The sequence below is a fragment of the Jaculus jaculus genome, chromosome 5, assembly GCF_020740685.1.
Source record: "Jaculus jaculus isolate mJacJac1 chromosome 5, mJacJac1.mat.Y.cur, whole genome shotgun sequence".
NCBI classification, from domain to species: Eukaryota; Metazoa; Chordata; class Mammalia; order Rodentia; family Dipodidae; genus Jaculus; species Jaculus jaculus.
In genome coordinates, this window is record NC_059106.1 from 174,587,410 (window position 1) to 174,608,721 (window position 21,312).

General features: G+C 43.7%; 2 protein-coding genes across 12 annotated transcripts in view; both read right to left on the reverse strand.

Annotated features, from left to right (window-relative positions):
- The window catches only part of Znf512 (zinc finger protein 512), a 40,008-nt gene extending 24,882 nt beyond the window's left edge, over nt 1-15,126 (reverse strand). For 2 of the 11 annotated variants that reach the window (XM_004669395.2, XM_045148749.1), the window contains exons 1-5: nt 15,000-15,126; nt 14,406-14,464; nt 2,362-2,546; nt 806-901; nt 245-328 (exon numbers count right to left, since the gene is read on the reverse strand). In XM_004669395.2, coding sequence (XP_004669452.1) covers nt 245-328; nt 806-901; nt 2,362-2,546; nt 14,406-14,464; nt 15,000-15,029 — 454 coding nt within the window. In that variant the 5' untranslated portion in view covers nt 15,030-15,126. Of the gene's footprint in view, nt 1-244; nt 346-805; nt 902-2,361; nt 2,547-5,549; nt 5,569-8,572; nt 8,591-13,569; nt 13,628-14,405; nt 14,465-14,965 lie in introns of those variants that run through there. The other 9 variants (XM_045148746.1, XM_045148740.1, XM_045148742.1 and 6 more) reach the window with 9 other exon arrangements.
- A 213-nt stretch (nt 15,127-15,339) lies between these two features.
- C5H2orf16 (chromosome 5 C2orf16 homolog) overlaps nt 15,340-21,312 on the reverse strand; it is a 48,476-nt gene continuing 42,503 nt past the window's right edge. Inside the window, 1 exon segment of the mRNA XM_045149226.1 lies at nt 15,340-21,125. Within this exon segment, the coding sequence (XP_045005161.1) occupies nt 15,514-21,125 (5,612 nt within the window). The 3' untranslated portion in view covers nt 15,340-15,513.

Here is a 21,312-nt window from a genome sequence, read left to right on the forward strand (position 1 = left end):
CCCTAAGACTACATAGTGAATTCCAGGTCAGCCTGAGCTACAGTGAGACTCTACCTTGAAAAATCAAAACAAAACGTAACAGAAAAAGCTCCAGTGGGCTTGCCTATCATGCATGAAGTCCCGAGTCCAATTCCCAATGCCACAAATAAACAAAAATGGAAGCTTCCACACATCACTCTCACAGAAAGCAACACAGAAGCAGAATATGAGACCTGCATCCCACAAACCTGTACAGCAAGCGTACCTGCTGCATATACTGGTGGCTCCTTCCGAATGCGACGAGCCTGGGGTTTGGGATGGGGCTGAATTTTAGGCCGCTGTTTCCTCCCTGACGCAAGACAGAAACTTTTTAAAAGTCAGACATGTCACCTTTACATTTGAATTTTTTAAAAATATTTTTATTTACTTATTTATTTGCAAGAAAAAGAGAGAGAGAGAAATATGGGTGCACCAGTTCCTCTAGCCACTGCAAATGAACTCCAGATGCATGCACCACTTTATGCATCTGGCTTTACAAGGATACTGGGGAATTAAACCTGGGTTGTTAGATGAGACTTAACTGCTGAGCCATCTCTCCAGCACCAACATTTCAATTTTAACATGCAAGTTCCCACTTCTTCAGCTAATTGACTCTCCCAAGATAGAAGTGAATGAAAGGGTACAATAAAGGATGATGGTGACCATTTCCTCACCCAAATTCCAAGGACTCAAACAAGGCTCTAAATCAGTCTCCCTCTCTTTTATCCTCACATAAACAAGTAAAGCCTAGACAGCCAAGAACAAGAGCCAGTGAAGCTGCCCTTACCATAAAGCTTATGCTTCTTCTGAGGAAATTCTCGGTAGTCGTCATCTTCTTCCTGCCTGGGTTTCTTTTTTCCTTTGGTAGATACTGCACCTGCTCCTAATATAACATATGAGGACAAAAGTGTGTAAATGACCATCTGAACCTGCCTAAAAAACATCATTCACCATACCATCCAAGGTAAAGTCCACTAGTGAACACATGCTTCACAGAACTGTTTGTGACAGGTTTTTGTTGTTGTTGTTGTTGTTGTTGTTTTGTTTTTTTGAGGTAGGGTCTCACTCTAGTCCAGGCTGACATGGAATTCACTACATAGTCTCAGCGTGGCCTCGAACTCACAGTGATCCTCCTACCTTTGCTTCCTGAGTGCTGGGGTTAAAGGTGTGTGCCACCACACCTGACACACATTTTTTAAATATATGTTATTTTTATTTACTTATTTGCGAGAGAAAGAAAGAAGCAGATAGAGATAGAATGGGCACACCAGGGTCTGTAGCCACTACAAATAAACTCCAGACATATCACCTCCCTGTGCATCTGTCTTACATGGGTCCTGGGGAATCAAACCAGTGTCCTTTGGCTTTGCAGGCAAGTGCTTTATCTGTTAAGCCATCTCTCCAGCCCATGTTTGTGACAATTTTAAGAAAGCTGGTTTAACAGAGCTGCCCCTCTTCCTTTTGGATTATTCTCCCTAGTAATCACCAGGTCTTCCCTCTACATAAGGGCCTGCATGAAATCAATCTAGCTTGCTGTTGAGTTAGGGGTTAATGAAGCAGAAAACATGCTCAAGAGGGTGATGAGGAATCCCTGAGACCGTGATCCTCTGGAATATTCACTATAACCATTTCCCACCTCCCATATCTTCAAAAAACTGAGGAAGCTAAAAGAGCAAGAGATATAATAAGTTCACAGAAGAGGGGGTGGAAATATTGTAAGAAGCCACAGGATGAGATGTCATGCCCAGAGGAACTCCCTCCCCAGCAAAATAACTGACTGCTCCTCCCACAACGTATAACCCAAACCCCACAGGGAATACCTGCAACCCCACTGAGGAGTATCTCCAGCAGAATGGGGGCAGGAATGAGGGAAAAGAGGGTACCAGCACATGATGTATCCATATAAAATATGTTGGTAATAATAATAATAATAAAAATAAAATAAAAAACAAGTTCAAATCCAATAAAGAGGAAAGCTGATATTAAGTTTAACATATAGAGTAGGATCAGCATAATTTTAGTCTGTGAGACAAGGAACTGTTCATGAAATAACAGCTTATGATAGCCTAGTATCTTAAAATGTGTCTAATCAAAGCTGAGCATGATGATTCACTTGGGACTGTTGAGGAAAAAGGATCATGAGTTTGATGCCAGCTTGAGCTAATAGTGTGAAGCTAGCCTGGACTACCTAGGGAGACCCTATCTCAAACAAACAAAATCTTGTTTAACCACTAATGAGAAGTATACATGTGGCATTTAGTACTTAAGAGTCATAGCAGATACATTCCTCAAAATATGTCTTCAGAAACTACTATCTTGGAATTGAGACTCTGACATGGATACCTTCAACATGCGAGGTAGCTGGCTTGATCCTTCTCATCTTCATCCAGTAGGTAGACTTTCTGAAGGATGCTGGGAAATCGCTGGCTGGTTCACACGAGGAGGCAGATGATGAGCCACTTAAGGAGTCATCATGAGGGATGGTGTACTGGAAACTATTATCCTTTATGGAGCACTGGGTCCTGCTACTGACATGACATAGAGTTACATACTATAGAGGCTTGATGAAAATTCCCATTAGTTCCTTTATATCATAAGATTATAACTACATTGATTCCTCTGCAAAAATAATAAGTTTGGCCGGGTGTGGTGGCACACACCTTTAATCCCAGCACTCGGGAGGCAGAGGTAGAAGGATCGCCATGAGTTCGAGGCCACCCTGAGACTCCATAGTGAATTCCAGGTCAGCTTGGGCTAGAGTGAGACCCTACCTTGAACAAGAAAATAAATAAATAAAAATAAATAAATAAATAAATAAAAATAAGAAGTTTGTATTTATTTTCTTTTTCTTTCTTTCTTTTTTTTTTTTTTTTTTTGAGGTAGAGTTTCACTCTAGCCCAGGCTGACCTGTAATTCACTATATAGTCTCAGGGTGGCCTTGAACTCACAGCGCTCCTCCTACCTCTGCCTCCCAAGTGCTGGGATTAAAGGTGTGCGCCACCACACCCAGCTGTATTGATTTTTACTTGTGTGTGTGTGTGTGTGTGTGTGTGTGTGTGTGTGTGTCTTGTCACTGCAAAAGAACACCAGACACTTGTACCACATTTTGCATTTAGCTTACATGGGTCACTTGGGAATTAAACCCAGGCTAGCAGGCTTTGCAAGCATCTTTAACCACTGAGGTGTCTTCCCAGACCCCGGAAGAATGTTTATGGTTTTCCTTCCTATTTATTTGAGAAAATAAAACGGGCAGAGTAACTGGGTGCTGCTTACTCTTTGGATAGGTAACTACTTGTGTCCTATTCGCTCTGTCTCTCTGATAAGAGGACATAATGGAAAGATTCACATGAAAAAAGAGAGGAAAAGAACAGTCTGTAGACCTCGTCTGCTCATCTGCTTATCCCTCAGGCTCCACTCTCAGCACTGACACCAGAGGTGCTTCGTTCTACTTAGGCCACACAACATTTTTTCATACTTCAAGATCAGATGTTCCCTTATCTGAGTTAATCTGGCTAGAGAGTACTAATCAAAAGCTGGATCCAGATTTCTAAATCAAAGAGTGGTTGGTAAATCAGTTAAGAAAAATGATGAAGTAACTAAAAAGTATCATTTTCTCTCTTTTTAGGAAAAATTATCTTTTAACATAGGGTCTCACTCTAGCCCAAGCTGATCTGGAACTCACTCTGTAGTCCCAGGCTAGCCTTGAACTCACAGCAATCCTCCTACCTTTGCCTCCCAAGTTCTGGGATTAAAGTGTGCTACCACGCCTGGCTCACACACATGAGCACACTAGGGTCTCTTGCTACTGTAAAGGAATGCCAGACGCATGCACCACTTTCTGGGGCTGGCTTTACACGGGTTCTGGGGAAATCAAACCCAGGCCAGAAGGCTTTGCAAACAAGCATTTTTAATGGATGACCCATTTCCCTAGTCTCCAAGGTATCACACACTTTTCCAGGTGGCTCAAGATGCAGTGAAACAGCTGTTCTCAGTGTGGTCTGAGGATCCCTAGACCCTTCCTATTCTAGCTAAGCAGTTATATAAGGCTTACTTCCAGCTTAGGATTTAGAAAGCTCACCCTGCCTGGTGTAATGAAGATAGTCCAAGGAGCAAAGAGTAAGCAAAGAGTTAGCCTGCTTCAGCAGACTGGAAAAGCTGGACATGGTGACACAGGCCTATAGTCCCAGCATTTAGAAGGCTAAAGCAGGAGGACTCCAATTTCAAGGCTAGCCTACACTACATAAGTAGACACTGTCTCAAAAAAAAAAAAAAAAGCTTAAGGGCTAGAGAGATGACTTACCAATTAAGGCGCTTGCCTACAAAGCCTAGGACCCAGGTTCAATTCTCCAGGTCCCACATAAGCCAGATGCACATGGTGGTGCATACGGAGTTTATTTGCAGTGGCTAGAGGCCCTGGCATGCCCATTCTCTCTCCCCATCTCTAATGAATAAATAAATAAATAATTTTTTAATTTAAACTTTAAAAAGTTAGCTTGAAAGAAATCACACAGAGATGATTGTGACTGTAGGGAGTGGATGTTACACAGGTGACCATTCTTAGGAAAATATATAGATAAAATGGGACAGATGCCTAGTATGAAATACTATGCAGTTGGCAAATGCAATAAAGCAATTTAACATGTAGAGACATAATTCAATTAAAAGGTATATTACTGAATGAAAAAAAAAGAAAGAAACAGAACAGGATCTCCAGTACAATACAATGGCATTTCAATAAATTAATAGCACATACTGTCTAGAAGAGTATAAAGCAGATCTAACTTTAAAGGGATTTATAAATATTTAAAGGTAAACATCATACCTACTAACAGTTTCTTCTGAGAGAAAAGGGACAGATATGGGACAGAGTAAATATAAAAGTATATCAGTATGCTAGAAAAAACAAAGAAGAGAGTTCAGGGAGATGGCTCAATGGGTAAGAGTACCCTGGGCTATAAACTTTAGGCAAGCACCTTAACCACTAAGCATCCTCTTCAACCCTGATAAACTTTATTATTAAACAGGGAAAAAAGCACAGTGTATTCTTTGATACATCAGAAACAAATTAGACGCCAACAGTAGTAAGATATCAAGATGCAAAAAAATAAAAATCCAAATTATCTAGAAATTAAAGAATCTAAATATTTCATACATCAACAATGAAAACAGGGCTGGAGAGATGGATCATAGGCTCAAGATTACTTGCTTGCAAAGCCTACCAACCCACATAAAGCCAGAGGCACATCATGACACATGCATCTGATGTTCATCTGCAATGACAAGAGACGTTATTGTCTCTCTCACACACAAATATTCATATTCTCTCTTTCTCATACACAAATAAATTATTTAAAAATGAAAGCATAGTTAATCCCAGCATTGGGGAGGCAGAGGTAGGAGGATCACCATGAATTCGAGGCCACCCTGAGAATACAGAGTGAATTCCAAGTCAGCCTGGGCTACAGTGAGATCCTACAAAAAACTACAAAAAAAAAAAAAAAAAAAAAAGAAAGAAAGAAAAGAAAACATACGCTGGGTGTGGTGCCATACGCCTTTAATCTCAGTACTGGGGCTGAGGATCACTGTGAGTCTGAAGCCAGCTTGGAGCTACAGAGTCCCAGGTCAGCCTGGGCTAGAAGTAAGACTCTGCCTAGGAAAAAAAAAAAAAAAAATGAAATCATAAGGAAAATTTGAAAAATATTTTATAATGATGGCTGGAGAGATGGCTCAGCAGTTAAAGGCACTTTCTTGCAAAGCCTGATGACCCAGTTTGATTTCCCCAGTACCCACATAAAACGAGGTGCACGAAGTGGCACAAGTGTCTTGAATTTGTTTTCAGTGGCAGGAGGCCCAGGCAAATGTATTCTCTCTCTCTCAAATACTTAAATACGAAAAAAGATATTTTACAATGAATAACAAAAAACCTACTCTTCCCAATGTGTAGCTACAACTAACATAACTTAGAAGGAAGTTCTAATTGCTTGTATTAGAGATGAAGACCTAGAATCAAGGACTTAAGGTTTTACTTTAAGATATCTTAAATAGCAAAGTTGAGAACTGGGAGATGGCTTAGCAATTAAGCCTTGGACTCTGAAGCCCAAGGACCACACTTTGAATCCCTAGGATGCACGCAAGCCTGAAGCCTAAGGGGGCATTCCTGTGGGCTAGGGTACCTGTTGTGCCCATTCCCTGTATCTGTGCCTTTCTCTCCTCTCTTTTTCTCTCTCATATTTAAATAAGTAAAATACTTTTAGCCGGGCATGGTGGCACACACCTTTAATCCCAGCACTCGGGAGGCAGAAGTAGGAGGATAGCCGTTGAGTCCGAGGCCACCCTGAGACTCCATAGTGAATTCCAGGTCAGCCTAGACCAGAATGAAACCCTACCTCAGGGAAAGAAAAAAAAAAAAAAGCAAAGTTGAGGGCTGGAGAGACAGATGGCTTAGCAGTTAAGGCACTTGCCTAAGGACCCAGCTTCAACTTCTCAGTACCCATGTAAGCCAGATGCAACCAAGGTGGCACTTGTGTCTGAAGTTCATGTGCAGTGGCTAGGGGTCCTGGTGTACACACACAGTCTCTCTCTCTCCCTGCCTCTTTCTTTCTCACTCTCAAATAAATATATATTTTTTTAAAGAAATGATAATCTAGAGTCAAGGATTTAAGGTTTCATTTTAAGATATCTTAAAAAGAAAAATTGGGGGCTGGAGAGATGGCTTAGCGGTTAAACACTTGCCTGTGAAGCCTAAGGACCCCGGTTCGAGGCTCGGTTCCCCAGGTCCCACGTTAGCCAGATGCACAAGGGGGCACACGCGTCGGGAGTTCGTTTGCAGAGGCTGGAAAGCCCTGGTGCGCCCATTCTCTCTCTCTCTCCTTCTATCTGTCTTTCTCTCTGTGTCTGTTGCTCTCAAATAAATAAATAAAAAATGAACAACAAAAAAAAAAATTTAAAAAAAAAAAGAAAAATTGGGGGCTGGAGAGATGGTTCAGCAGTTAAGGCACTTGACTACAAAGCCTAACAACCCAAGTTTGATTCCCCAGTACCAATGTAAAGCCAGTTGCACAAACTAGCACATGTGTCTAGAGCTCATTTGCAGTGGCTGGAGATCCTGGTGCACCCTGTCTCTCTGTCTCTCTGTCTCTTTCTGCCTGCTTGCAAGTAAAGAAAAAAAAATTAAATATGAAAATAAAATAGGGTTGAAGAGATGGCTTAATGGTTAAGGTGCTTGCCTGTGAAGCCTAAGAACCCATGTTTGATTCTCCTGTACTCACATAAGCTAGGTGTAAGGCGACTGGAGGCCTTGGTGTGCCCATTCTCTCAAATAAATAAATAAAATAATTTTTGAGTATATTTTATTTACTTACTTGATAGAGAAGGAGGTAGAGAATGAGAAAGATATATTTTTTTAATTTTTTATTTTTATTTATTTATTTGAGAGTGACAGACAGAGAGAAAGAGAGGCACAGAGAGAGAATGGGCGCGCCAGGGCTTCCAGCCACTGCAAATGAACTCCAGACGCATGTGCCCTTTTGTGCATCTGGCTAATGTGGGTCCTGGGGAATCAAGCCTCAAACCGGGGTCCTTAGGCTTTACAGGCAAGCGCTTAACTGCTAAGCCATCTCTCCAGCCCGAGATATATTTTTTTTAATTTTTATTTATTTGAGAGAGAGATACAGAAATAGGTAGGGAGGGAGAGAAAGGGAGAGAGAATAGGCGTGCTAGGGCCTTTAGCTACTACAAACGAACTCCAGATGCATGTACCCCCTTGTGCATCTGGCTTCTGTGGGTCCCGGGGAGTCAAACCTGGGTCCTTTGGCTTTGCAGGCAAGCACCTTAACTGCTAAGCCATCTCTCCATCATATATACATATAAATAAATATATATAATTTATAAAATTGATTCCAAGAAGAAACTGAAAATCTATGTACTCTATGCCTATTGAAGAAACAGAATGTGTCAAATCCTTTCCTAAAAGAAGACTCCAGGCCTGGCTTCATGTTGAACACCACGGCAACAGGTTGCTTCCTTGGGAGCTCTTGAGACCTGAGGCAGTACTAAGACAGGGGTTTTGCTATGTAGTCCAGACTTGCCTGGAACTCCATATGTCTCGGCTGACCTGAAGTGATTCTCCTGCCTCAGCCTCCTAAGGACTGAAATTACAAACCCTATAAACCCTGATGCAACTGATCAAAAAAAGGAAAATAAAGCCAGGCATGGTGGCACACGCCTTTAATCCCAGCACTTAGGAGGCAGAGGTACAAGAATTGCCGTGAGTACAAGGCCACCCTGAGACAACATAGTGAATAGGTCAATCTGAGCTAGAGTAAGACCCTACCTTGAAAAACCAAAACAATAATAATAATAATCCATTGCAGAAGAGGTGGCAGAAAGAAAAGCCCAAGTAAGGGTAGAACTGCTTACAATGCAATCTTCTAGACACAATTTGGTCTTGATATCTATGACCTTGTAGTACCTAATACTACTTACACAAGACCCCCACAATAGGAGGAAAAAGATGACATCAAAATAAAAGAGAGTTTGCTGTGGTAGTACACACCTTTAATCCCAGCACTTGGGAGACAGAGTTGGAGGTTCACTGTGAATTCAAGGCCACCGAGACTTCAGAGTGAATTTCAGGTCAACTTGGACTAGAGTGAAACCCTACCTTGAAAATCCAAAATTAACTAATTAATTAATTAATTAGAGACTAACTGAGAGGGGGAGGGGATATGATGAAGAGTGGATCTGGGGCTGGAGAGATGGCATAGCAGTTAAGGCACTTGCCTATGAAGCATAAGGACCCATGTACTATTCTCCAGATCCCACATAACCCAGACACACAAAGGTGAGGCAAGCGCAAGGTCACACACACCCACTAGATGATACAGGCAACTGGAGTTCAATTGCAGGGCTAAGGCCCTGGCATGCCAATTCTCTCTCTCTCTCTTTAGAATAATAAGTACGAGTGGATTTGTGATGGCAAAAGTGGGAGAGGGGAGGAAATAATCATGGCTTATTGTCACAATTATGGAAGTTGTCAATTTAAAAAGTTTAAAAGGGGGCTGGAGAGATGGCTTAGCAGTTAAGGTGTTTGCCTGCAAAGCCAAAGGATCTTAGTTTGATTCCCCAGGACCCACGTAAGCCAGATGCTCAAGGGGGTACATGCATCTAGAGTTCATTTGCAGTGGCTGGAGGCCCTAGCACACCCATTTTCTCTCTCTTTCTCTCTCAAATAAATAAGTTGAGCCATGTCTGGTGGCTCACGCCTTTAATTCCAGCATATAAGAGGCAGAGGAGGAGGATCCCATGAGTTCACGGCCTCCCTGAGACTACATAGTAAATTCCAGGTCAGCTTGGGCTACAATGTGATCCTACCTCTAAAAAAAAAAAACCAACAAAATAATTTTTTTTAAGTGACAAGAAGCCAGGCATGGTGGGGCACACCTTTAATCCCAGTACTCGGGAGGCAGAGGTAGGAGGACTGCTGTGAGTTCGAAGCCACTTGAGACTACATAGTGAATTCCAGGTCAGCCTGGGCTAGAGCAAGACCCTATCTCAAAAAAAAACAAAAAACACTTTAATCCCAGCACTCGGGAGGCAGAGGTAGGAGGATCATTGTGAGTTCAAGACCACCCTGAGACTCCATAGTGAATTCCAGGTCAGCCTGGGCTAGAGTGAGACCCTACCTTGAAAAACCAAAAAACAAACAAACAAACAAACAACAACAACAAAAAGATACTAGGTTATGATATCAAACTCTAGTATATTCTTTATTTAATATATTTTTAACATTTTATTTATTATTTATGTGAGAGAGATAAAGTAGGAAAGAGAAAGAGAGAAAGAAAAAGGAAGAGAAAGAAAGAAAAGACAGGAAGAGAGAGAAAGAAAGGAAAAGATGGGCTGAGGCTAAAGAGATTGCTTAGTGGTTAAGGCACTTGCCTACAAAGCCTAAGGACCAGGTTCCATTCTCCTGGTCCCAATAAGCCAGATGCATGAGGTGGCAGATACATCTGGAGTTGGTTTGCAGTGGCTAGAAACCCTGGTGTGCTCATTCTCCCTCTCTCAAATAAAAATAAAAATAAATTAAAAAATAAAGATTTTGCAGCACCACTAGGCCATGAAGAGACAAATCCATGTAACTCCAGTTACTCTCCTATAGTGATTTTCAGTGTAGGACTCAGAAATACCCCTCTCAGGAATAAGCATAAACACAATTTAAAAAAAAATAGGCCAGGTGAGACACATACACACACAGACACAGCAGGGCCTCTTGCTATTGCAAATGAATACCAGATGCTTGGGCCACTTTTTGTGTTTGTCTGCTTTATATGGATGGCCTGGGAATTGAACCTGGGTAGCAGGCTTTGCAAACAAGCCCCTTCATCATCCCAACACCCAATTCTGCCTGTCTTTAAAGTCTTAGCATACAGCATGGTTTCACAGTAGTCCTTTCTACTCTGACCATAATCTCCTAGGAAGATAGTTAAAAATGAGGATTCTCAATGATTCCAGTCCTGATTAGAGAATGGGAGACCATTCATCTTCCTATTTTTTTTTCAGTGATTATCCTTAGGCAAAAACTCATGAATATTCATCTTGTAGAGGAAAGTATCTTGTTTCCAATTACTTTTTTTCTTGTTTTGCTTTTGAAGCAGTATCTCACTCTAGTCTAGATTGACCTGGAACTTACTCTGTAGCCTAACCCTTTTACCTAAGGTTCTCAAGTACTAGGATTAAAGCTGTGTATCACCACACCTGGAATCGTGTGTGTGTGTGTGTGTGTGTGTGTGTGTGTGTGTGTGTGTGTACACGTGCACATGTCCTCCAGGTAGGGTCTCACTCTAGCCTAGGCTGACCTGGAATTCACTATGTAGATGTAGTCTCTGGTTGGCCTCAAACTCCCAGCAATCCTTCTACCTCTGCCTCCTGAGGGCTGGGATTAAAGGTATGCCCCACCACTCCTGACTGCAAAGAGAATGGGTACTCCAGGGTTGCAAAAGGACTTCAGATACATGCGCCACTTTGTGCATCTGGCTTTGCGTAGGTACTAAGGAACGGAACTCGAGTTGTTGGGTTTTGCATCAAACACCTTAACCACTAAGTCATCTCTCCAGTCCCCAATTACTTTTTTTTTTTTTTCCATTTTTGGTTTTTCGAGGTAGGATCTCAATCTAGCCCAGGCTGACCTGGAATTCACTATGGAGTCTCAGGGTGGCCTTGAACCCAAGGTGATCCTCCTACCTCTGCCTCCTGGGTGCTGGGATTAAAGGCGTGCACCACCACGCCCGTCTCCCAATTAGTTTTTTTTTTTCCCCCGAGGTAGGGTCTCACTCTGGTCCAGGCTGACCTGGAATTAACTCTCTCATCTCAGGATGGCCTTGAACTCATGGCAATCCTCCTACCTCTGCCTCCCGAGTGCTGGGATTAAAGGCATATGCCACCACGCCCGGCTCCAATTACTTTTTATACCAGACAATCATCAAGCCTATATTTCAAATCAATTCCTCATCTGAGGTCCAAGTCCACTTATGTTTATTCCAAATGTTCCTCATTTAGAAATTCTCAATTCAGTTTATGATGCCAACAGCCAGAAGGCTGCCCCAAATTACCCACAGACATCCTATGTTCCTTCCTCTTATCTCTCTCCAACAATAACCATGTATACTCCTAATATAGTATTACTACCACAGACTACATGTCCATTTTATTTATTTACTTATTTATCTCTTTTTTTATGAAAGAGAGAGACAAAGGAAAAGAAAGAACTGGAGTTCCAGGGCCTCTTGCTGCTGTAAACGTATGTGTTACTTTGTGTGGCTGGCCTTAGGGCCAGCAGGCTTCTCAAGCAAGCACCCTGAAGAACCTGGCAGGCCTGCTGATGTTCATTTCTTTCCCAGGTTACTATAATGGTCTTGGAACCAGTTTCTAAGTACCCTTCTGACTCATCCTCCATAGATCTACCACAGTGACCTTAACTAACACCTTAGTATGCCCATAAAAGGTCCTTCATGATCTGGTTCCTGCTAATCTCGCTAAAGGATGTCCCCATACCCATAATCCCACTCCCATTCTCCATGCCAATGATATAGAACTAGTTGTTATTTCCATTAACTTCTTTTACCTGTCAAATGCTTGCTCTCTCTCCTGAAAACAAAACAAAACAAACAAACAAAAAAAAGTCTCTCCTGATTAACTGTGTTATCCTTTGGTTTTCAAGTCACTGCTTTGGAGTGATTTGTTTTGTTAACACTTCCCTTCCAAATTATTACTCCTTTTCCCAAAAGTTCTATTAAATTCCCATTTAAAAGAATTTACTAGGAGGTGGAGTAAGAGGATTGCTGTGAGTCTGAGGCCATCCTGAGACTATATAGTGAATTCCAGGTCAGTCTAGTCTAGAGGGAGACCCTACCTCGAGATACACTCCCCCCCAAAAATTTACTAGGGCTAGGGCAGTGGTTCAGAGGTTAAAGGCACTTATTTGCAAAGCCTGCAGGCCCAGCATTCAATTCCCCAGTACCCATGTAAACCAGAAGTACATCTGGAGTTTGTCTGCAGTGCCAAGAGCCCCTGTTACACCCATGTGCGTGCTCTCTCTGTCATATGTGTGTGTGTGTGTTTTTAATTTACTAGCTGAGCATGGTGTCTCATACCTGTAATCCCAGCACTCAAAAAGCCAACAACACAAGAGGATTGCCACAAGTTCAATTCTAGTCTGAGCTACACAGTGAGTTCCTGGTCAGCCCCTTCCCCCAAGAGTAAAATTCTGCCTCAAAATAATAAATAAAGCCAGGTGTTGTGGCACACACCAGGGAGGCAGAGGTAGATGGATCATGAATTCAAGGTCACCCTCAGACTACATAGTGAATTCTAGGTCAGTCTGGGCTAGAGAAAGACCCTGCTTCAACCCCCCCAAAATTAATTAATAATGGTAGTTAATAATTTACTAAGCCAAGTATGTAGTGGCACAGGCCTATAATCCCAACACCCAGGGAAGAGGCAGGAGAATTGCAAACCGGAGGCCAGGCTGAACATCACTGAGAATTCCAGGCCAGTATGGACTACACAATGAGACCTTGCCTCAAAAAATTTTTTTTAACTTATTGCACTCTATTGTGTTGATGTATTTGCCTATCTTCTATTTGGACTGCTTATTCTTTTGTTGTTGTTGTTGTTTATTTGTTTTTTTGTCAAGGTAGGGTCTCACTCTAGTCCAGGCTGACCTGGAATTCACTATGTAGTCTCAGGGTGGCCTAAAACTCATAGTGATCCTCTTACCTTTGCCTCCCTTCCCCCTCCCCCCAAGGGCTGGGGTTAAAGGTGTGTGCCACCATGCCCAGCTGATTTTCCTTTTTTTTTTTTAAGAATTCTTTTTTTTTAAATTTTATTTATTTAATATTTATTTACAAGGACAAGGAAAGAGAGTGAAAATGAGCACACCAGGGCCTCTTGTCACTGCAAATGAACTCCAGATGCATGCACCACTCCGTACATCTGGCTTTCCGTGGGTGCTGGGGAATTGACCTGGAGCTGCCAGGTTTTACATGCAATCACCTTTAACTGCTGAGCCATCTCTCCAGCCTTTATTTGTTTTTCATGTCTCTATGCCAACCTACAAACCAGACGTTTAGTAAGTGTTATTTAAATGAATGAAGTCACCTAAGGAGAGATTCTAGTTAATAAAAAGCTTTCGTTTTATATTAACTCTGGAAAAATTTAGTACATTCATTATACAAAATAATAAAGCAGTACTGCAGTCAAGTAGCTTGATAACATTAAGGATTTCTTACAGCCATTTTTATCTTCCGCCCCAAGTTCATTAATGCAATTATGAGCACAAATTTGATGTGCAAAAAAATTTTTTTAATGCAGGGGCTGGAAGGATGGCTTAGCAGTTAAGGCGTTTGCCTGCAAAGCCAAAGGACCCAGTGTGATACCCCAGGACCCATGTTGGCCAGATGCACAAGGAGACACACGCGTCTGGAGTTCGTTTGCAATGGCTGGAGGTGCTGGCGGGCCCATTTTCTCTCTCCCCACCCCCTCTTTCTCTGTCAAATAAATAAATAAATAAATGTAAAATATTTTTTTAAATGCAGCACTACCACTAAATCATCCAGTCCATATTTATTATGGTGTGTATTTTTCTTGGGAGCTAGAATCCCCCCCCCCACTATAAAGACATGCCACTGGACAATCCAGTAGCTACTAACCACAGGTGGCTATTAATTAAAGTTAATTAAAATTCAATTCCTCAATTGCACTAGCTACATCTCAAGTGCCCCAAGCCATATATGGCTGGTGTCTACGGATACTGGACAGTGCAAATCCAGAACGTTTCCACCGGCGCTGGTGACACAACGATATAAAGGTCCTCAGAAATCCTCACTTACTTCTTAGCTCCTACGATCCTGGCGCTCCTCTGCTGCTTAAAAGATGTGGGTCCCGGAGTCTGGCAAATCACAAGCACACGAGTGAGTGCCAGGGACTTCTGAACCTCTGCCACAGAGATGAATCCCCCTGGTGCCCAGAAGCCGCCAAGCTCTCCCCGGGCAACTACCTCAGACGGAAAGAAGGCAGCACTTCTTAGGAAAAGTGTGCCATCCTATTTTTCTATAATGTAAAGGCAGGTTGGCGATGCCAGAGCCTTCATCCTTTCCCATTCTCAAAGCCCTATCTCAGATAGAGGCTCGAGAGAGAGAAAAACAACAACAAAAAAAGACAACGGATGTGGGAGGCACTAGGGATGCAAAGGGAATCGACACCAACGGCGATCTGGCTGGAAACTGAGTCCGAGGAGATGGAGAACAGACAAAAAAAAAAAAAAAAAAAGTGGGAACAGAAAAGGGGGGCCGGTGGGTCCGAGCTAAAGGGTGGGGCCTATGGTGACAGAAGCCACCGTGGGCACGGGACAAAGGAGAGCGCGTGCTCCCGCGGGGCTCGACAGCACTACCTCTACAGCATCACCGTCACACCAAGAAACTCACGGCGGGGCCTGCACCGAGTCTGGAAGACATCACTCCCCCTCCACGCCTAACAATTCCACCCAAGGGCTCCGGCCACACCGACGCCACTTCCGCTCCGCTCGCCTCTCCCGGATGTGGTCCGGGCGCCGCCTAGCCCCGCTCCCACCGTCTACTTCCGCCTCGCCGCGGTGGACGAATCACGTGACGAGACCCCTCGCCCTGGCAGGACCCCCCCCCCCCCGCCCCAGGGACACCAGGGGACCCGGCTTCGGATGCCCATCCCTCCACCTTGTCCCACCCACCCATGAATGGTCCTGTGCATGCACTTGAAGTTCATTGCTGCCCTTTATTGCTCGTAGGGGAATGACAGACCCTTCTTCGCCGCCCCAGCCCCCAGAGTAGACGCCCTTTCATGGCCAAGGGTGCAGAGCTTGGAGCCGTGGTTGATCAGGAAAGAAGCCGGGAAAGGGCAGCTAGGTGAAGACTTCTGGGAGACTCTTTTAAGTAGGGGCGGATCTCTCCTGACCTACTAGCTTCAAGCCTCCAAACTTGTCCGGCTTTTGGGTTTTTCAGCGTGGTCCCTGGGGGCCATATCTGAATAACTCTTTAAACCTGTGGACCAGCTCTGTGTGGGCCTCCCCTTGGGGGAGCTGGGCCTGAGTCTCTCCTTGGGACCGTGGTGGATTCTCTCCGAGTGGTTGCGCTGACTCCTTCCAGAACGGCTATGTCCGCTCCTCTCAGCTCTCTCAGGCTGGTCACCCCCGCTCTGTGCCGAGGGCCTGATTGGCCTCTTCTCAAAGGGACTGTGACGGGCTCTTCCAGAGGAAGTATGACTTCTGCCACAGGGACTGGGAGGGCTTCTCTCAGAGAGGCGGCCACAGCTTTTCTCTGAAGGACCGCGATGTCTCCGCTCTGAGGGACTGACACATCTCTCAGAGGGACTGCGTGAGCTCCTGTGCAAGGGACTGTGCCGCCGCCTGTTAGAGGGACTGGGTGCTGTCTCTGAGGGACTGCGCGGACTCCTTTGGGGGGGGCTGTGTCGTCTCCTCTCTGAGGGACTGCGCGGACTCCTTTGGGGGGGGCTGTGTCGTCTCCTCTCTGAGGGACTGCGCGGACTCCTTTGGGGGGGGCTGTGTCGTCTCCTCTCTGGGGAACTGCGCGGACTCCTTTGGGGGGGGCTGTGTCGTCTCCTCTCTGGGGAACTGCGCGGACTCCTTTGGGGGGGGCTGTGTCGTCTCCTCTCTGGGGAACTGCGCGAACTCCTTTTGGGGGGGCTGTGTCGCCTCCTCAGTGGGCGTCTCCCCTCAGAAGGACTGTGATGACTCCTGTCAGAGACTCTTCGAAGGCTTCTCTCTGAGGGACTGTGGTGCTTTCTACGAGGAGGACTGCTATGTCTCCTTGCAGAACTATTTCGTAGAATTTTCTTAGCGGGGCTGAGATGGCTCCAGACAAAGAGATTAGGAACCATTCTTTTAGAGGGGTTATACGAGCTCTTCTCCAAAGCATTGTGTAAGGGTTTCTTTTTCTCCGTAAAGAAGCTATGCTGGTTTCGGTCCTTGTGTGTATGTTTCTCTTTAAAGCGACTGGGCAAGGTCTTCTTCAAAAGGGAACCAGATAGAATTCTTCCTTGGGCCTGAAGTCTGGCTCCTTGTTTGGGAAGGTTCTTAGACTCTTGGCTGGAGAGTTCACCATTACAGTTTTTCTTTGCTCTGTTGCTTTCATTTCGAATTGTACTCAAAGGCTGTATGACTGAGGAAGTTAGGAAAGTTTTATCTGTTTGGGAAAGCATGGTCTCCAGCAATTGGAGAGATCTGGGTTGGAAAGAGCTCTCGTCTTTTGACTGTTGAGTTGATCTGCATTGGCCTCTGGTTCCCCACAATATGTCCTCTTGTTTAATGGTTGAAGTTGTTGAACTTTGTTTGATAACTTGAACCCTGTTTCTTTTGCTGTCTGTTGGTAAGCGATAATCTTTTTGTTTTGAATGATAACTTTTGTTTGACCATAAATTATCTAGTCTCATCCTGCCCCTAGGCTTCTGTCCAGCAAAAGCCATAATTCTATGTGATGTTTGTAATGCCTGCCGTAAGCCCTGCAAAAGCACTTGCATGAACTTGAGCTGGGAAGATTTCTTAGGCTGTCTTTTTAAGGAAGCAGTATTTGTCAGACTTGCTCCAGAATTATTCTTTCTTAAAGGGACTGATGATTCTCTAGAGGGACTCTCTATCGAGGCTGTATTGTTTGTATAGAGCTTGGTGTCTTGTGGTCTAAGTTGCTCAGTGATTCTCTTTATTGGATATTTAAAAGTAGATGTCTTCTTGAGTCTCATTTTAGCCCATTTTCCATCCCAATTACTTTCAAAATCACTTTCTGATAAGGAGTGAACTTTGTGGAATTCATAGTGCCCCAAATCTCCAATTTTTTTCTTTCCTACCATGTCAGGACTGCCCCATTGCCTTTGCCTAATGTGGACTTGTACAGGCATAGGAGACTGGGAAGATCTTGACTGGAGATCTTGTGTGGGAATAGGACTCTTAGAAGTTTTCCTTTGTGGTGGCAATGCAGTGCGCCTTCGCATAGCTGATCTGTCTCTTCCACGATACTTTGAGACTTGCTTTTTCCCAGTTTGCAACCTAAAGCCAAGATGCAGTCGAACCTCACCATGGCCTTCAGGAGTGTTTACAAGGTGGAGCTGTGGATAGATGAGAAGATAAGACCCAACAGTAGACTGTAACTTATGACAGCAATTAAATCCTGAACATCGGCCACACTGTAGGCAGATGGGGTATTTTAGGACAAGACCTGAAGCCAGAGGTGGGGGCATGTTGGGGGGTATTTGACTCCTTAAGAGTTTTGCTGCTATTTTTAACTGCAGATCTTGTTGCCAGTTGAGCTGTTCTGAGAAGTCGGTCTTAGCTTGGGAAAAATAACTTGGTTTGAAAGAGTGTTGGGATTCAAAAGTCCTTGCATGCGTGTCACCCTGTGAGCTTTCACACTCTTTCGTGGAAACAGAATCTTCCCTGTTGTAAAATATCCTGAAGGAAGATGCTGGTTTTACTAAGGCAGGAAACTGGCCCCCTGCACATGAGACAGGTGTGTGCCGAGTGGCCTCCTGGAACATATCACTGAGCTTTGAGTTTGTTTTCTTTATTCCCAATCTGGTCCCAGAGTATTGCCGTATTATGGAAGATGTAGAACCACGTGTCCACATCCTTATGGCCATTCTTTTCTCATAGCCATGGCATAAAGTATGTCTCTGAATATAGTTTTTGACTACTGAAGTCTGTGAAATTATACTTGGACTCTTCTTTAGCAAGGTCTGGGAAAATTCCATCAGTTCAGCTGGAACTCCAAATAAATTCTGAATAGATTGACAGATATCTTCAGTGGCTCCTTCTGCTAAACGTGTTTGAGAACAAATCTTCCTTTCCATAGTGGTCCCCAAAACATTCCCCAGCATTAGCATAGTGGAAAGATATTTCCTAGGTAGGCGCTGCCTACAGGCATGACTTTCCCAGATATTCTGTTGTCTGCCCAGGAAAGACCGGATTGGACCTCTTCGAGCCCCTACCCCGGACTGAAAGTTCTCAGATGGTGCTCTCCAGCTTTGCAGTGGACATGGGGACTGGTTCTGCAGTGACTCCTCTAATTCCTCCATGTGCTTCCTCACAGTCCCTTTCTTAGATATGACATCCATTCCCCAGCTCTCAGGAAATGTTGTTTCCCCAGTGTTCACTGTCTGGTCAAAGAGTTGATTATGAAGGGGAAGTGGAAGAGAGGGAGATTGTATCATAATAGGGTATGTATAGGTCTCAGGCAGCCACAAAGTATCCATCCCAAAGTTTTTCTTATCCAAAGTTCGTGATCCATCTGACACCCCAAATTCCTGAAGTCCTCCTAATTCAGATGTTTTGACAGATCTTGAAGTAGGTGGGATTGAAGGGTTGTGTATGATTCTAGAGAAGTAATTCCCTACTTGTAACTCTCCTGATGTTAACACCTCAGATTCTTTATCCAGACACTGCTGACCTTGATTCAAATCCTCAAATTCCACTGCCTTAGGAGGCTCTGTTTTTATCCCTACAGATTTTATAGCTTGAAGCCTTTGCGCATGAGTCAATAGTGTAAATTCCTCAAATGGAGATGCTTGCTGTGAAGTTAATTCTGTAGAATTCACTTGAATATTTGGCCTTGGAGTTAATTCTATAGGTTTTATCTGTTTTGGAAGATGTGGTCTTGGAAATAAATTCAAACAATCCAATACTTTAATTTCTGATCCCGTGGCAACTCCTAGTGGTTCTACTACCTGAGGAATTGGTCCTGGTGCTAATTTTTCAGATTTTACAACCTGAAGCAGTGGTCCTGGGATTAACACAGTCTTTATAATTTGAAATCCTGACAACTCCATTGTTTCCAAAATTTGGTGTGTTGGCTGTGTGTTTACTTTCTTAGAGTTCATATTTTGGAGCCAAAGTCTTGAGGTCAACTCTGAAAATCTTACATCTTGTAGTTTTGGAGTCAATTCACCATATTTGGACAGCTGCTCTGGTTCTGATGTTGTCACTGACTTCACAACTTGATATGGTGGTCCGGGAGTTGCTTTCACACATTTGGAAAGTTTGGGGGGAGCTGCTTGGGCTACCTGTACTGATTGAGCAACTTCAAGTTGTGTCCTTGCACATTCTGTCAGTTTATCAAGTGTACCTGTTGGAGCTCTCCCTGAATTTTTCACACTTTGACTCTGTGGCTGCGTCAGCCCTTGCTGCCACGGCTCACAGGTGAGGTCTACAGAGTTCACATTTCTTGCAACTTGACTTATTTGCTTTGGAGACAACTTTAAAGATTCTTCCATTTGTCCTAGCCCTAAACCTATTGCTGAAGATCCCACATGAAGCTGTGACTTCGGGGTCAACTCCATAGATGCAGGAATGTGATGGCCTAGCCCTGGTGTCATCTCTGAAAGAGAAGCTGGGGCATGATGCAATGACTTTGTTGTCACTACAACAGATTCTTGCCTTGGTGGTCTTCCCTCAGAAACCAGTGCCACAGGTTCCAAGTCTTGAGGACAAGGCCTTTGAGTTTTCTCTGCATGTTCAGTTGCTTGACTTACTACTACTGGCTTTGGGGCCATCCTAACAAATCTTTTCCCTTGAAGTCTTGCTTCATAAGTCAACCCCATTGCTTCTGTTACATGCTTGAGCTCTGTAGACATTCCTTTTGATTCGGTAACTTGCTTTGTATATAACTCCTCCAAATCCTTAAATGAAGGCCGTGAGTGAGAAAGCAACTCCAGAGTTTCTGGGACTTGGTAGCTTTTCTCTGGGGTTAGTTCTAAGGGCTTTGAGACTTGATCCCTTAGCACTGGAGTCGGAGCAACAAATCCTGATGCTTGAAGATATAACTGCAGAGGCATCTCTGAAGATTCCATGACTTTACTGGTCAATTTTGGGTCCAGCCCCACCAATTCCTCTACAGATTCTGTGTTTTTATGTACCAACTCTTTTGTTTCTGAAGATTCTGTGTTTTGATAAATTGGTGCTGAAATTAAACCCATGGATTTGGAGACTTGAAACTTTGCATTTGGAATCATCTCTGCGTATTCCACAAGGTGATGTTCTGGTCTATGGATGACTTCAGAAGATGCTGTGATCTGATAATTTGTTTGGGGGAATTGGTTACCAGGTTTTACACTTTGAAGCAGTGACTTTGGTAATAACTCCATGGATTTTACAGTTTGTTGCAGGGACACTGAAGACAATTTCACATGTTTTACACTTTCCCACTTTGACTCTGGAGTAAAATCCCAAGATTTCACACCTGGTTGCTGTGATTCTGGAATCAAATTTGAAAATCTGACACTAGTCAATGCTGGTCCTGATAAGAACTTCCTGGTTGGCTCTAACACCATTGGGTCCATACCGTGCCATCCTAAAGTCAATTTTTGGTAGTCCATACTTTGCTCTTGGGCCCCTAACCTCAGCTGCATAGGTTCTACATCTTGAAAACATGGCTTTGGTGCAAAGACTACAGATTTAACACATTGTGACCTAAGGCATGATGCCAACCCTAAGGAATCCACATTTGGAGGTTGTGGTCCCGGTTTCAATGGCACAGACTTCATGTTTTGAAAACAAGGCTCTAGGGTAAATACTTCATATTCCAAATCCTGCATCCCAAAGCCTGATGTCAGTTTTATAGCATTTGTACTACAAAGCAATGACTGTTTGTTCATCTCCACAGACTTCACATCTTTAAGCAGTGGGTTTGGCAAAACTACCACAGATTTCATATCATTTGACTGAGGCCCCAAAGTAAACACAGGTTGTACAATTTGTTG